Below are 13,212 nucleotides of genomic sequence, written 5' to 3'. Positions count from 1 at the left end.
CAAAATCCATTAATACAATAAAGAATTTTCCATTATAATTGTAAATTATGATAAAAAAAATCATTTTATGTATAATTGAATTCAGTCATTCTTGTTCAAAAATACTAATTGATAGCCATTGAGGTTCGGTTCACATCTATGCAGTTTGTAATTGGTGCATTTTGCTGTGCGTTTTTTATTTTTTTATTTTTTTTGCGAGGTGCGTTTTTTTTTTTTTTTTGGCCAATTTGGTATTGGGCAGATTTAAAAAATGCTAAATCGTGGTAAAAACACATATGTTTTTCTGCAGCTCCTCCATTAAAGTCTATGTAACGCAAAAAGCACCAATTTGTGTTTAAAAAAAAGTCCCTGACACACCCAAAAACCCAGCGACAGAAAAAAGTATAGATGATAAATGGACTGTGGTTTGTGCAAAAAGCACCAAAAAAGGTGTGAACCGAGCCTCAATGAATCCGCTCGCATACTGGGCCACATCCTTACTATTAATAGAACTGTATGAGCAAAAGTTTTAAGGGGCAGGACTTTTGAGGCACCACAAAACGAAAGCTCTGTTTCTGTAAAAACAATATAGCTTCATTTATACAGAGAGAAAAGACACCAAAAAAAACCCTGACATAAAATAACAAGAGCAGTATGGATATTAATACCCAAAACTTAATGTAACTATCATCCTCTTAACTGGAGCACATATACATAACCTGGGGGAAACCTCTCTGTTCTAACAAATGTTTACTCCTCTAGTGGATGTGGTTGATGATTCAGCTCAACGCGTTTCCCAGAATTGAGACAGCCTGCTTCTACAGGAGGTAAAAATACAGTGTGCCAAAAATGTGCACCCTGTGCTACTGACACCCCTGGGTTTCTCTGACTTTATTTTTTTTTTGAGGTGAGAAATTGATCCTGACGCTATACAGCAAACGTATGCCAAGAAATCTATAGGTTATAAAAACACAAAAACTTCACCAGTCCTTGCGCTGTTTAGAAAAAACTTCCAAGTCCAGCTGGTAATCTTAATTAAAAGAGAAGACGCACATCTTCTGTCACTAAGGGCGCTGCAGCTCTCTTGTTAATCTGCTGGGTGGTGGAATGCAATTTATGCAAACAAAGAAAGGAAAAGTGCGCACGGTTGCCCTAGTGTGATACTGTTTAAGCAAGCGATAAAAACAATCCAGTCCAATCCGGCGTAACCTCCGGCATGTGCAGAAGACCGTGCATACGCTCGGACCAGCCGTCGTCGCTCTGCTGTGATCAGCCGATGGGGTAGAAGACCAGTACGTCAACCCGAAGGTTGAAATGCTATAAATAGCCTCCTTTATCGAAAAATATAGGAATATGATCTCCAACATGTTGATTTTAGTTACTTTAGCGCAAACTGACCCTTTAGCTCCTGAAAAAGCGGACTGTTTCAAATGCGGGAAACTCGTTGAGCTGAATCATCAATCACAACCACTATAGGGGTGAATGACAGTATAGAGGGTTTTTTCCTCAGGTTACTTAGATGTGCTCCAGTTGAGTGGGTGGTCTTTACACAAAATGCTGGGTCACACCATGAATTGCACAGGAATGCATTACGAGTTCCTGTGCGATTCACAATTGAATGGGTTGAAATTGCGCCAAAGTGCAACGAAAGTTGTGCATGCACTACATTAAAAACGCACAGCAATCATATCGCATGGTAGTATTGTGCATGCGATCTGCTGCAGACAAAGACACTGTTTGCAACCTACATTTGGGTTGTTAAGTTAACACTGACAACCGCTGCAGATCGCAATGCAGTGCATTTTGAACAAAACGCACTTTTTATACATACTAGATTGCAGAACCTTGCGAAATGTCCAGGAGGATGATATTCACATACTGTTGTTGAGGACGGCTGAGTGCAGTCTGGATGTTGCCTTTAAATGCAGACTGGTCCTGGCCAAAAGATCTGTATAACTTCAATATGTCAGTAGATAAAGATGATTTGTAATCCCTGAGTTATAACCATTTTGCTAGAGTTTTTGTTTTTGTCACTTATCTAGCTAAACTCTGGAAATTAGACAAAACCTGCTCATTTAGTTTAGTGGTCCTGGTTTAATGTGGATTACTTACCGTATCCCTCAGTCCAGCAGACTTCTGCACTGTTCTTTGATCTAGCTCCCCCAACATCTTCATGTACAGTGCAGGACTATTGAGTCTGTATTGTATGTGGAGAACCCGTGAGCATGAGACACCTGTTGAAAGCGCCGTAGAGATGTGGCAGCACTGGATTGGTCGCATGGATAGCGGAAGCCTGCCGGAGTCAGGAATAGTGTAATCCATCTTATCCCTGCACCCTTAGCCTAGACCAGGGATATGCAATTAGTGGACCTCCAGCTGTTGTAGATCTACAAGTCCCATGAGGCGTAGCAAGACTCTGACAGCCATGAACATGACACCCAGAGGCAGAGGCATGATGGGACTTGTAGTTTTGCAACAGCTGGAGGTCTGCCAATTGTATATCCCTGGACTAGACTAACAGTTAACCCTTGCAGTGGCAGGATGCTGCCACTTCAAGGGTAGGTTTTGTCCAATTACTGGCGTTCAGCTTTAAAGGGAATTTGCGTTCAAAGATTGATGCCAGGAATTTTCACTGCATCAAGTTACTCCCTGTTTGTTAATTAATATTACAATGTGATATTAAATGTTGTTGAGTGCTTGACTCCATGAAGTCAAACATGCATAGGGAACACAATCGTGATTTCTGCTGATTTGGTGATGGCATCCTGAATGTACAATGTAGAAGTGATGTCGGCATTCTTACATCTTGTCCTAGAACATTTATATATACATTTTTATATATTTATAGATCTATTTATTTATACATTTAAAGTGTGTTTTCTGTGTATACGTGTATGTATCCCTTACCCATTTTTATTCACAGCTAGATGTGTGTAGACCTGTGGACCACATTGCACTTTGTGTAGCCCATGTGACCTTCCCCCTCCATCGCTCTGTCAGTGTGCTCTGTATGTGATGGAAGGGACTCACTCCCACAATGCCGTGCTGCCGCCATCGCTGCCCCTACACTTACACACATTGTGCTGCATGAACCCTCCTTCCTGCCAGAGCCACTGGAAAGCTTTGGCCACAGCGGCGTGTCGCAGGGGGCGGGCACTTGACTGAGCTCACGCGTGAATCCTAATGCTTCCACAAACCTTTTAGTTATTTTTAATCTTTTTTTCTGCTTTTCTATCTTTTTTTTTTTTTTCCTTATTCCCCATTTCCTCACCCCTCCCCCCTCTGTCTAGAAGCGTCACAGGACTCCTACCTGCCAGTCAGAAAAGGTTGGTTGTTCTCTCGCACTGTCCCCCATCCCATCTGTCACCTCACTTTGGTTTCCATAAGTTACCCTTTTACCGTCTGCTGAAGACAGCAATTCCAATCTTCTTCCACACAATTAAAGGGTCGGCCTACTGGAAAGTGATATTTCATTTATAGGTGGAGCTTGGTGGACTGGGGCACCTGCTTTTGGGTACTCCAGCCAAAATTGTAACGCTCAAACCTGTGGTGTTCTCACTCAGCTTGGGGTGTCTTCCCTCTTCTTGCTGCTTTCTTTGTTGTAAAGTAAAATGGAAAATCCAGCAGGAAGAGGGACCCTCATGATGTTCAGACCCTGGAACACAGGCGGAGTCCACCCTTTATTTAAGATGTTCAGATCCAGGAACACTGAATCCACCAAATTCTGAATTGTCACCTTCTGCAAAGACTGACCTCTTCCAATCTAATCAATGCTCATGGTGATCACTTGATTCTGGTTCATGGTTCTCTTCGGTGAGTTGCTGACTTCCTCCTGGTGAAGGGGTGTTATTCCTGCTCCCATTTCTCCTGTTATCATCCAATCTCTAACCATCTCTGTATGATTTAGGAGTGGGTAGACCAAGGGTGTGTTTTAATTATTCCTGAGCTGCAGCCATGTGATGAAGTGAGAGTACGTAATGCAGCATCCAGGCTGCAGGGGATGTGTGCACCTCTGTAGAATATCTTGTCATACCCTGTGTACCCACAATACCTGCTACATCTTGTGTTAGGTTTGAGGTTTAAGTTGGGGTTCAGATATCTAGCATCAGATAAGAAATGATGCCATAGCTAATATATGGTTAGCAGAAACTCTACAAAGAAAGATCAGCTGGGTCTGGTCTGCGCACAGAGCTTAGGACTAAATAGCAACAATATATTGTGCAAGTTCTCCTGACAGTTTCAATGTCGCAAAGTCAATTTCTCCTGATCTCCCATAGAAATGACAAAAGAAAGAAGTTCACCCAATAAGATTCTAGTTGCAGCTTCTCCATAAAGACAGGAGCAAAAAACAAAAGTGAAGGAGCAGAGAGTACCAGCATAGTGTAGTCCTCTTTAATAATAATAATTAAACCAAATTTCGGTGGACGAAACCGGTCGGTTGAATATTTTGATAAAGACAAAGGTACCGATAATGGTGCTGAAAAAAGGCGCGCAATTTTGCCACGATTTTGCTATGCTTATGGTGTGTGGCTTTTTTTTTTTTTTTTTTTTTTTTTTTAATAACACTGGTATGTTTTTATTGATGGTTTTTCAGTGCATTTAAACCGGAAAGGTGCTGCGTGCCTTTTTATAGGCTCTGCCTTTGGCCTGTAGTACTCCATGCTGTCATTCTATTACTAAATGCAGGACACCAAATGTGTGTCAGATGACTGGCCTCTTCTATTTTGGTTTTAATTCCCTCTTCTACAGCACACAGTAGTGATGTAGGGATTAGCAGATGGAACCACAGTGGATGGGAAGGTATCAGGCCTCTGCATATTGAGCAGTGACAGGATAGATTTGAATTGGGTGATTAGAGGCCAAGTTGCTGCATTACTGCTGAGATGCTCAGTCTCACATATGGCTGCTCCTCCAGGTAAAATTTGTGTATTCTGTAAATTTCTGAATACGCCAGAATTCTGACAGCTCTTGTGTCCACCCAGGATCCGGAATGGCTGATAAGCCTCTGATCGGAGCCGAAGAGAAAATTCTCAACAGCAAGAGCAAAGCCGACAAGAAAGTGGTGAGTTTCCTCCATGCTGGACTATGATTTCTGTATAAGGTTTTAGCCTTCTGTGTATTAGGGCTTATAAGAATACACAAAGAAGTACCCAAACCGCAAAAACATTAGAAATGTTTGCTGAGATCCGGTACTCAGGCTGAGGTGTCCGACTCCCCTGGTAGAAATCCAAGGCAAGTCTTGAAGCCAGCCACCCGGTAACTCCTATAAATGTTCTGTATTAGCTACATCATGTAAAACCAGATTAGTGTCAACAGTATTACAGTCTGGCTCATATCATTGAGTAAGGCTGTAATAGCTGAAACACGTTAGCACTGATCTTGTTTTACATGATGTAGCCAATCAAGAACATTTTATAGGCGTTACCGGGTGGCTGGCTTCAATTTTTGCCTAGGCTTTATTAGAACCACCATCAGATCACTGCGCTGGATAGGCGAATAGATGGGCTAGTTCTCTCTCCATTAGCCTTAAAAGCGAGCCAGTGGGATAATGTTAAAGAGAATAGTACCGTATTTGCCGGCGTATAAGACAACCTTTTATACTAAAAGAAAACGGCCAAAAATCGGGGGTCGTCTTATACACCGGGTATAAAGCAGGGGTCATTTTCTATGCAAGCTGCCCGCTGGATGACAGCCTACTGGATGCTCGCAATAAATATGGGTTAATACTGTATACAGTATACACCGCTGAGCCAATCCTGGCAAGCGATGTATTCTATTAGTGAATACAAAGCCTGCTTGGATTGGAGTAACCACCTCTGCCAATCCGAGCAGGCCATACGGTAGCCTGCTCCGATTGGCTTTGAGAGAGGCGCGGGCTGATGATGTTACAGCCCCTGCCAATCCGAGCAGGCTTTGTATTCATGAATAGAATACATCGCTCGCCGTGATTGGCTCAGCGAGGTATACTGTATGTATACTGTGAGACAGTGTTAACTGTTACATCGAGCAGGCTGACAGACTGGTCGGAAGGGGGTCGTCTTATACGGCAAATATAGCACAAATCCAACATTTTAAATGGAAGATTAGGGGGTCGTCTTATATGCCCAGCCGCCTTATACGCCGGCAAATACGGTAAGCTTACGGATGTATTTCTTAAACATTTTGCAGTGCATCAGTTATTGGGGCAGATGTTTTTCTGTGGATTTCTGTTCAGTCATTCCATTGGCGGGAAGTTGGAAGCCTCTGGTGGGACCCCTTCAGCCTAAACAGCTGATATAATGCATAATAGGGGTCATACAATTGAGGTTGGTTTACTAAAGACAAATATACTGTGCACTGCAAGTGTACTTGCTCCAGAGCTTAGTAAATGCGGTAAAGCTTCACTTTGCAAAAAATAGCCAATCGCATGCAAGAAAAAATTAAACCGCCATTTTACTTGCACATGATTGGATGACAGAAATCAGCAGAGCTTCCCCTCCGATCTAGAGCAAATGCACTTGCAGTGCACAGTACATTTGCCTTTTAGTAAATCAACCTGAGTGTGTTCTTTTACCAGTGAGGGAACTCATATTTATTTCTGTATAGCACCGACGGCACATCAAACTCCAGTTCAGGGTGTTTTGTTTCCCCCGTCTGCTCTGCACCTCTCCATCTTCTCTCCATTTACGTGTCTGTGTTTTTGTTACAGGTGATTGATGAGACCCTGGACGTTAAGGAAATGATCTTCAACGCAGAGAGAGTCAGCGGTTTGGCAGATGAGCCAGTATGTAGAAATGATTGCTTTTATTAATTCCTTCAAACAGATGAGTCACTGGGAAGCAGCATTTATATACCAGAATGCTGCTGGATAATGGGAGAAGCTAAGTATTGAGATAAGGGGCCTCAGGTGTGTCCCTTTTTTCTCTGTGCCTAGGTTTTCCCCACATGTAACATACATGGCGATTGAAGCAGGCGCAGGACCTGAAGAGTTCAGCATTTGCACACTGAGGAGATACTGGATGTGTACACTCCCAGAATTCCTCTGTGGCTGAAATTTTAGTTGGTCTACCTGACCATGGTTTGGTTTCAGTAGAACCCCTAATTTTCCACTTCTTGAATAGAATTTGAACACTGCTGATTGGCATTCTCAATTCCTTGGATATCTTTACAGTGCCTTGCAAAAGTATTCACCCCCCATTGGCATTTTTCACGTTTTGTTGCCTCACAACCTGGAATTAACATGGATTGTTTATGATTTGCATCATTTAGTTTACGGAACATGCCCAAAATTTTGAAGATTTTTATTTTTTTATTGTGAAGCAAACAACAAATAGGACAAAATAACAGAAAGTCAATGTGCATAGCTATTCACCCCCCTAAAGTCAATACTTTGTAGAGCCACCTTTTTGCGGCTATCACATTTCCAAGTCGCTTTGGATAAGTCTCTATGAGCTTGCCATGGCTTACCACGGGGATTTTTGCCCATTCCTCCTTGCAGAACTGCTCCAGCTCCTTAAAGATTGCTGTTCACTAGCCCAAACCATTCAACTTGAAGTCTGACCACAGATTTTCAATTGGATTGAGATCTGGGCTTTGACTAGGCCAGTCCAACACATTTACATGTTTCCCCTTAAAGCACTCAAGTGTTGCTTTAGCAGTGTGTTTGGGGTCATTGTCCTGCTGGAAGGTGAACCTCCGTCCTTGCCTCAAATCACACACAGAGTGGTACAGGTTTTGCTCAAGAATGTCCCTGTATTTAGCACCATCCATCTTTCCCTCAACTTTGACCAGTTTCCCAGTCCTGACTGCTGAAAAACATCCCCACAACATGATGCTGCCACCACCATGTTTTACTGTGGGGATGGTGTTCTTTGGATGATGTGATGTGTTGGGTTTGCACCAGACATAGCGTTTTCTTTGATGGCCAAAAAGTTAAATTTTTGTCTCGTCAGACCAGAGCACCTTCCTCCATACATTTTGGGAGTCTCTCACATGCCTTTTCGCAAACTCAGAACGTGCCATTTTGTTTATTGCTGAAAGTAATGGCTTTCTTCTGGCCACTCTGCCATAATCCCAACTCTATGTGGCGTACGGCTTATTGTTGTCCTATGTACAGATACTCCAGTCTCTGCTGTGGAATTCTGCAGCTCCTCCAGGGTTACCTTAGGTCTCTGTGCTGCCTCTCTGATTAATGCCCTCCTTGCCCGGTCCGTGAGTTTTTTGGTGTGCCATGTTCTTTCCATTTGGTTATACTAGATTTGATGGCCCTCCTAGGGATCATCAAAGATTTGGATATTATTTTATAACCTAACCCTACTTCTCAACAACATTGTCCCTTGTTTGGAGAGTTCCTTGGTCTTCATGGCAGTGTTTGTTTAGTAGTGCCTCTTGCAGCCTCTGGGGCCTTTCAAAAAGGTGCATATATGCACACAGGTGTTCATCATTTTACTGATTGTGTGACTTCTGAAGGTAATTGGTTGCACCAGAGCTTTTTATCAGCTTCAAAACAAAGGGGGTGAATACATACGCACATGCCAAGTATCATTTCTTTATTTCTGAAAAAAAGTTTTATGTATATATTTTTCTAATTTTACTTCACCAACTTGGACTACTGTGTTCTGATCCATCACATATAATTCAGATTAAAGAAACATTGAACTAAAGGCTGTAATGTAACAAAATGAATAAAAAGCCAAGGGGGAGCGGTAAATACTTTTGCGAGGCATTTTGTGTGTGTGTGTGTGTGTGTGTGTGTGTGTGTGTGTATATGTGTGTGTGTGTGTGTGTGTGTGTGTGTGTATGTATGTATGTATATATATATATATATATTAATGTTTGGGGGTTCTGAGTAATTTTCTAGCAAAAAATACATATTTTTACATGTAGGAGAGAATGTCAGAATAGGCCCAGCAGGGAAGTGGTTAAAACTGAAATCTGGGCACTGTCTGCGTATGTGCGTTGGCAGTCCCCACTCAACAAATGTCAACTGTAAAGTGTTATGCTGGAAAATATTTCTTGATCCCAGCAGAAGAGCCGCTGGTCGGTGTAATCTGACAACTGCAGGGGCCACTGTCCAGTGTCCCATGGGATGGGGGTTAGGGGGATTCCTTTATCCACCTTTTATTTCTCTAAATGGAGAAATCCTTTTTTATTTTTCATTTAGTCAGAGGGCTGAAAAAATAAATAAAAAAAAAAACCAAATGTTTGGCCAGTTTAAGAACAGTTTTTGCTGCTCCCCACCCACAAATCAGATGCATTTCTACGAGGGATAGGACATAACTATACTCTGGCCGCAGAGGAGCTGCACTCAACAGTTCTTGCTGGCTACAAAAGACCAATGTAGCTGAGAAGACTCTGGCCAGGTGTGATTTTCAGATATTTCTGATCAAGCATCATCGTAGACAAACTTGTTCTACAGAAGAGATTATGTGAGGCAATTCTGAAATCATGCCCTGCAGACACTAGGGTGTAAACCAGCCTGTCTTGTTGAAAAACTTTTCATGTTGTGATCTAAATTTGTTTTCTTTGCCCTGCAGGAGACCGAAAGTCTGCGTTCCGAATTCAGCTTCAGCGGCAGCACTTTGATTGGCCTCCTGGTTATCGCTGTGGCCATTGCTACCATCATCGTCATCAGCCTGGTCCTGCTGAGGAAGAGACAATATGGCACTATCAGCCATGGTATTGTGGAGGTGAGATCATGTGATTACAGATTGATCTGTCATGTGATTCAAGTGTGTGGGGTCTTGTAATCATGTGATGGGGCTAGATGTACTGATTACGTAAAACCTGATTAGGGGTGAGTAGCAGCTGTGCCCCAGGAAAATGTACCATGAAGTTGTTGTTCGACGTAAATTGAAGGTCGCAGTGATTCAGAAACAATTGGGTTATATTGCCACCTTCAGGAGGTTGGGACACTGGTAAAACAAAAAAAATTGTAAGCCAGCCCCCCGTTTATATGCTTTATTTTTTATTTTTTATCATTTTTTAGGAAGTTGGACACCTTTTATTTGTTCTGCTAAAACCATAGCTATTTTTTTGGTAGCTTTGCTTTCTTCTTGGAATTTTTTTCCCTGATGACTTCGCTACACTAATGCTTGACCTGTCTCTATAGCAGCTATCCATTCGTTGTTTCTTCATTACTCGCATTGGAGGGCATATGTGGACCCCACTGAACTGGACATGCAGGGCTAATCTGTGAGATCAGTTTCTGCACTGTGACTCTTTCCAGACTTGAGTTTACTGTATTAGTTAACTGTGAGCCCCAGGTGTGACCCTGATGCTGAAGACTCTGAATAGGGCTGGACCTACCTCACTGTTTGCAATGTTGGACTCCCAGCACTGCTGTTTTTACTGCAATAAGTTTCCAAAAGCGCAGACTTTCACGTAGTGGAGTGCTGTGCATGCCTGCTCCCTGCTGTTTCCCTCCATTCAGCCTAGAGCAGTGGTTCTCAACTCCTGTCCTCAGGACCCACTAATGGGACAGATATTTTTAGTAATAGGTTTGTTGTGCTTGGTTAAGTGCTTAAACTGACCTCCTTTTCAGACCAAAGTTCATCCCTTTGATCTCTTAAAAGAACTTAAAGCAGAGTTCATTCCAAAAGTGAAACTTCCACTCATTTGTCTCATCACCCCCTCCGGTGCCACAATTGACACCTTTTAGGGGGGTACAGAATACCTGTCTTTGACAGTTATCCTTTTCTCACTTCTGGGAGTCCAGGCCGTGGCTCGTGACATCACTGTGGGGCTCCCTCCTCCTCTCCCCGTCACCGGGCCAGTAGGAGAGAGGAGCAGGGCCTTGCACATGCGCAGTTGGGTTCCCGGTGTGAAGCCGAAAGGCTACACTGCCGGGGTACCCTTACTTGCAATGGTGGCGGCAGCACCCAACAGCTGATGGAAACATCAGCTTTGGTGCCGACATCAGTAGACTCCAGGACAGGTAAGTGTCCTATTGTTAAGCCAGCAGCTGCAGTATGTGTAGCTGCTGACTTTTTTTTTTATTATTTTTTTTTTTTTTTGGTTGGAACACTGCTTTAATTGATGCAATTATAGTTAGAATATAATTGTGAAAATGCTCGATTAAGATCGTGTAGGGGGTTGAATCGAGATCTTTTTTTGTTTTTTTAAACTATGCAGCACTAGTAAGAAATAAACTTTAGTGGGAGGCAGTTGTCTGGGCCCCTCCCCCACTGTTGCATCACCATGACACAGAAACCTTCTATTGGCTTGTGTAGAGGTTTCCCCCCCCTTCTTCAGGCCTACTCGTTTTGTCTTCGTCTTGTCCTCCTAAACCACCTCCATTTTTGTTTCCTAGGTGGATCCAATGTTGACCCCAGAAGAACGCCACCTGAACAAGATGCAGAACCACGGCTATGAAAACCCAACATATAAATATCTGGAGCAAATGCAAATCTGAGGATGACCTGACCGGGGATAATTGGGGAGGGGCAGTTGGGTCCATAGGGTGGGCTTAGAGTGGGTATTTGGGGCCAAAGATGAGGGGTTTCACTGCTGACCAATTATGTTGAAGCGAGAGCTTGCCTGCCTCCCCGGGCGCTCATGGACTCTTTAATGATCACTTCCTGAAAATTTTAATTGTGTTTTTTTTGTTTTTTTTCTTGCCATTCTTTTAAACGGGTGACAGAATAGAGTTAATATTGGAATCTTCACTGAATATTTTATTGCTGATCTTGTAAGATGTAGAGATTTTTTTTGTTTTGTTTTTTTTATTAATCAGAAAACAGCTCAACATTCAGATTACATGTGTGTGTGTCTTCTACATAAAGTATAAATATATATAAATATATATATATATGAAAGGGGGGGGGCGGGGGGAGTTCCTTTCTATCTGTAGAATGTTTGTGGATTCTGCTTCTTTCTATTCCGTCAGATTATTTAAGAAAAACAAAAATCATAAAAAAATGGATGCAATTAAGCCAACGACGCTGCAGACGGAAACGTTAAGACTTGTTAGAGTGTGTAAGTTTGTGATTCTTGCTGTTTGTAGCGAAGGGGGTGGGGGGGGTCACTGCCACACCCACAGTCAGCTGACGTCTCCTCGCCGCGATAGACTGGATATCGTTTCAGTTTTTTTCTTTTAAATTCCGCTCGTGAAAAGCTAAAATGTACTACTGATGTGTTTTTATTTCTTTTTTGTTTTTGGCTCCTCGGCCAGTATCTTTTGGTATAATATGTAGCGCCTTTCTTGTTCTTGATACCGATACGTGTGCTGTTGTTTCATGAAAGGGGGTCACCCTATCACCATCAGGGGGTTCTGCGCGGGCTTGCCTTGCCAAATAGGTATTATTGCACTTTACTCGCTCGTTCGCTCCACATCATCTGCGATCGGTGCCAAGAACAAGATTTTTGGAGGGCGATGCATGCTGGGAAGGCGCTGACCAGCTTTTGAAATTTGTGGTTTTGGGTCCAGAAATAGCTAAACACTGTGTGGCAGAGCCAGGCGCGAAATCCCGCTCAGTAACCTGGAGGGGGAGGGGGGGGGAAGCTGCAGCTGTTTGGGGTGTAAACTCCCCGTGTCTCTATTGCTTGTAAAAATTAATGTTCGCAATTGCACCATCATCTCAAATTTCATTCTCAGCAAATTTTTAAGGTTCTGGTAACCTGTGGTCGTGCGTCTGTTATATTCTTCTGTTCTGAGTTCATTTCCATTTTTCTTTTTCTTTTTCGTCCTTTATAATTTCTACTGCACTATGCACAAAATCAAGTTTAACCTGCAAGATCCCTTTGTGTGTTGTGTGGGAATGTTCAAATTGGAAAACAAACCACGTCAATAAACACTAACTTCCATAAAGAGAGCGTCCGTTTCTTATGTCTTTTAATTACTTCTTAAAATGACTCTGTAAAGGGGACATTATTCCTTAACCACTTCAATACCGGACACTTTCACCGCCTTCCTTCCCAGGCTTTATGCGCTGTTGCACTTTAAATGACAATTGTGTGATCATGTAACACTTTACCCATATGTATTATTATTTTTTTTTTTATTTTTTTATTTTTTTTTTACGCAAATTGCCTTCTTTTGGTGCTATTTAACCACCACTGGGCTTTTTTTTTTTTTTTTTTTTTTTATTCTCTACTAAATAATCCAAAAAGTGACTAAAATGTGGAGAGAAAAAAAGTTTATCTTGGGTTTTGTGCTGATTCTTAGGCCAAAGTGTATTCTGTTCCATTTGGTGTAAATAACCCAAATAAGTGTTTATAACTTTCCTACAGACTAAATAATAAGAGTTCACAAAC

The 13,212-nt window shown here is 42.3% G+C and overlaps 1 protein-coding gene across 7 annotated transcripts in view; it reads left to right on the top strand.

Moving 5' to 3' along the window:
- Window positions 1-12,766, top strand: part of APLP2 (amyloid beta precursor like protein 2) — a 105,575-nt gene extending 92,809 nt beyond the window's left edge. For 4 of the 7 annotated variants that reach the window (XM_077457883.1, XM_077457882.1, XM_077457879.1 and 1 more), the window contains 5 exons: window positions 3,270-3,305; window positions 4,962-5,041; window positions 6,668-6,742; window positions 9,495-9,647; window positions 11,270-12,766. In XM_077457883.1, the coding sequence (XP_077314009.1) occupies window positions 3,270-3,305; window positions 4,962-5,041; window positions 6,668-6,742; window positions 9,495-9,647; window positions 11,270-11,371 (446 nt within the window). In that variant the 3' untranslated portion in view covers window positions 11,372-12,766. The remainder of the gene's footprint in view (window positions 1-3,269; window positions 3,306-4,961; window positions 5,042-6,667; window positions 6,743-9,494; window positions 9,648-11,269) is intronic. The other 3 variants (XM_077457884.1, XM_077457881.1, XM_077457880.1) reach the window with 1 other exon arrangement.
- The last annotated feature ends 446 nt before the right edge of the window (window positions 12,767-13,212 follow it).

This window comes from Lithobates pipiens, unplaced genomic scaffold (assembly GCF_037356315.1).
Source record: "Lithobates pipiens isolate NorthernLeopardFrog02 unplaced genomic scaffold, aLitPip1_a1.2 Scaffold_27, whole genome shotgun sequence".
Lineage (NCBI taxonomy): Eukaryota > Metazoa > Chordata > Amphibia > Anura > Ranidae > Lithobates > Lithobates pipiens.
This window is presented reverse-complemented; position numbering and strand designations above follow the sequence as displayed.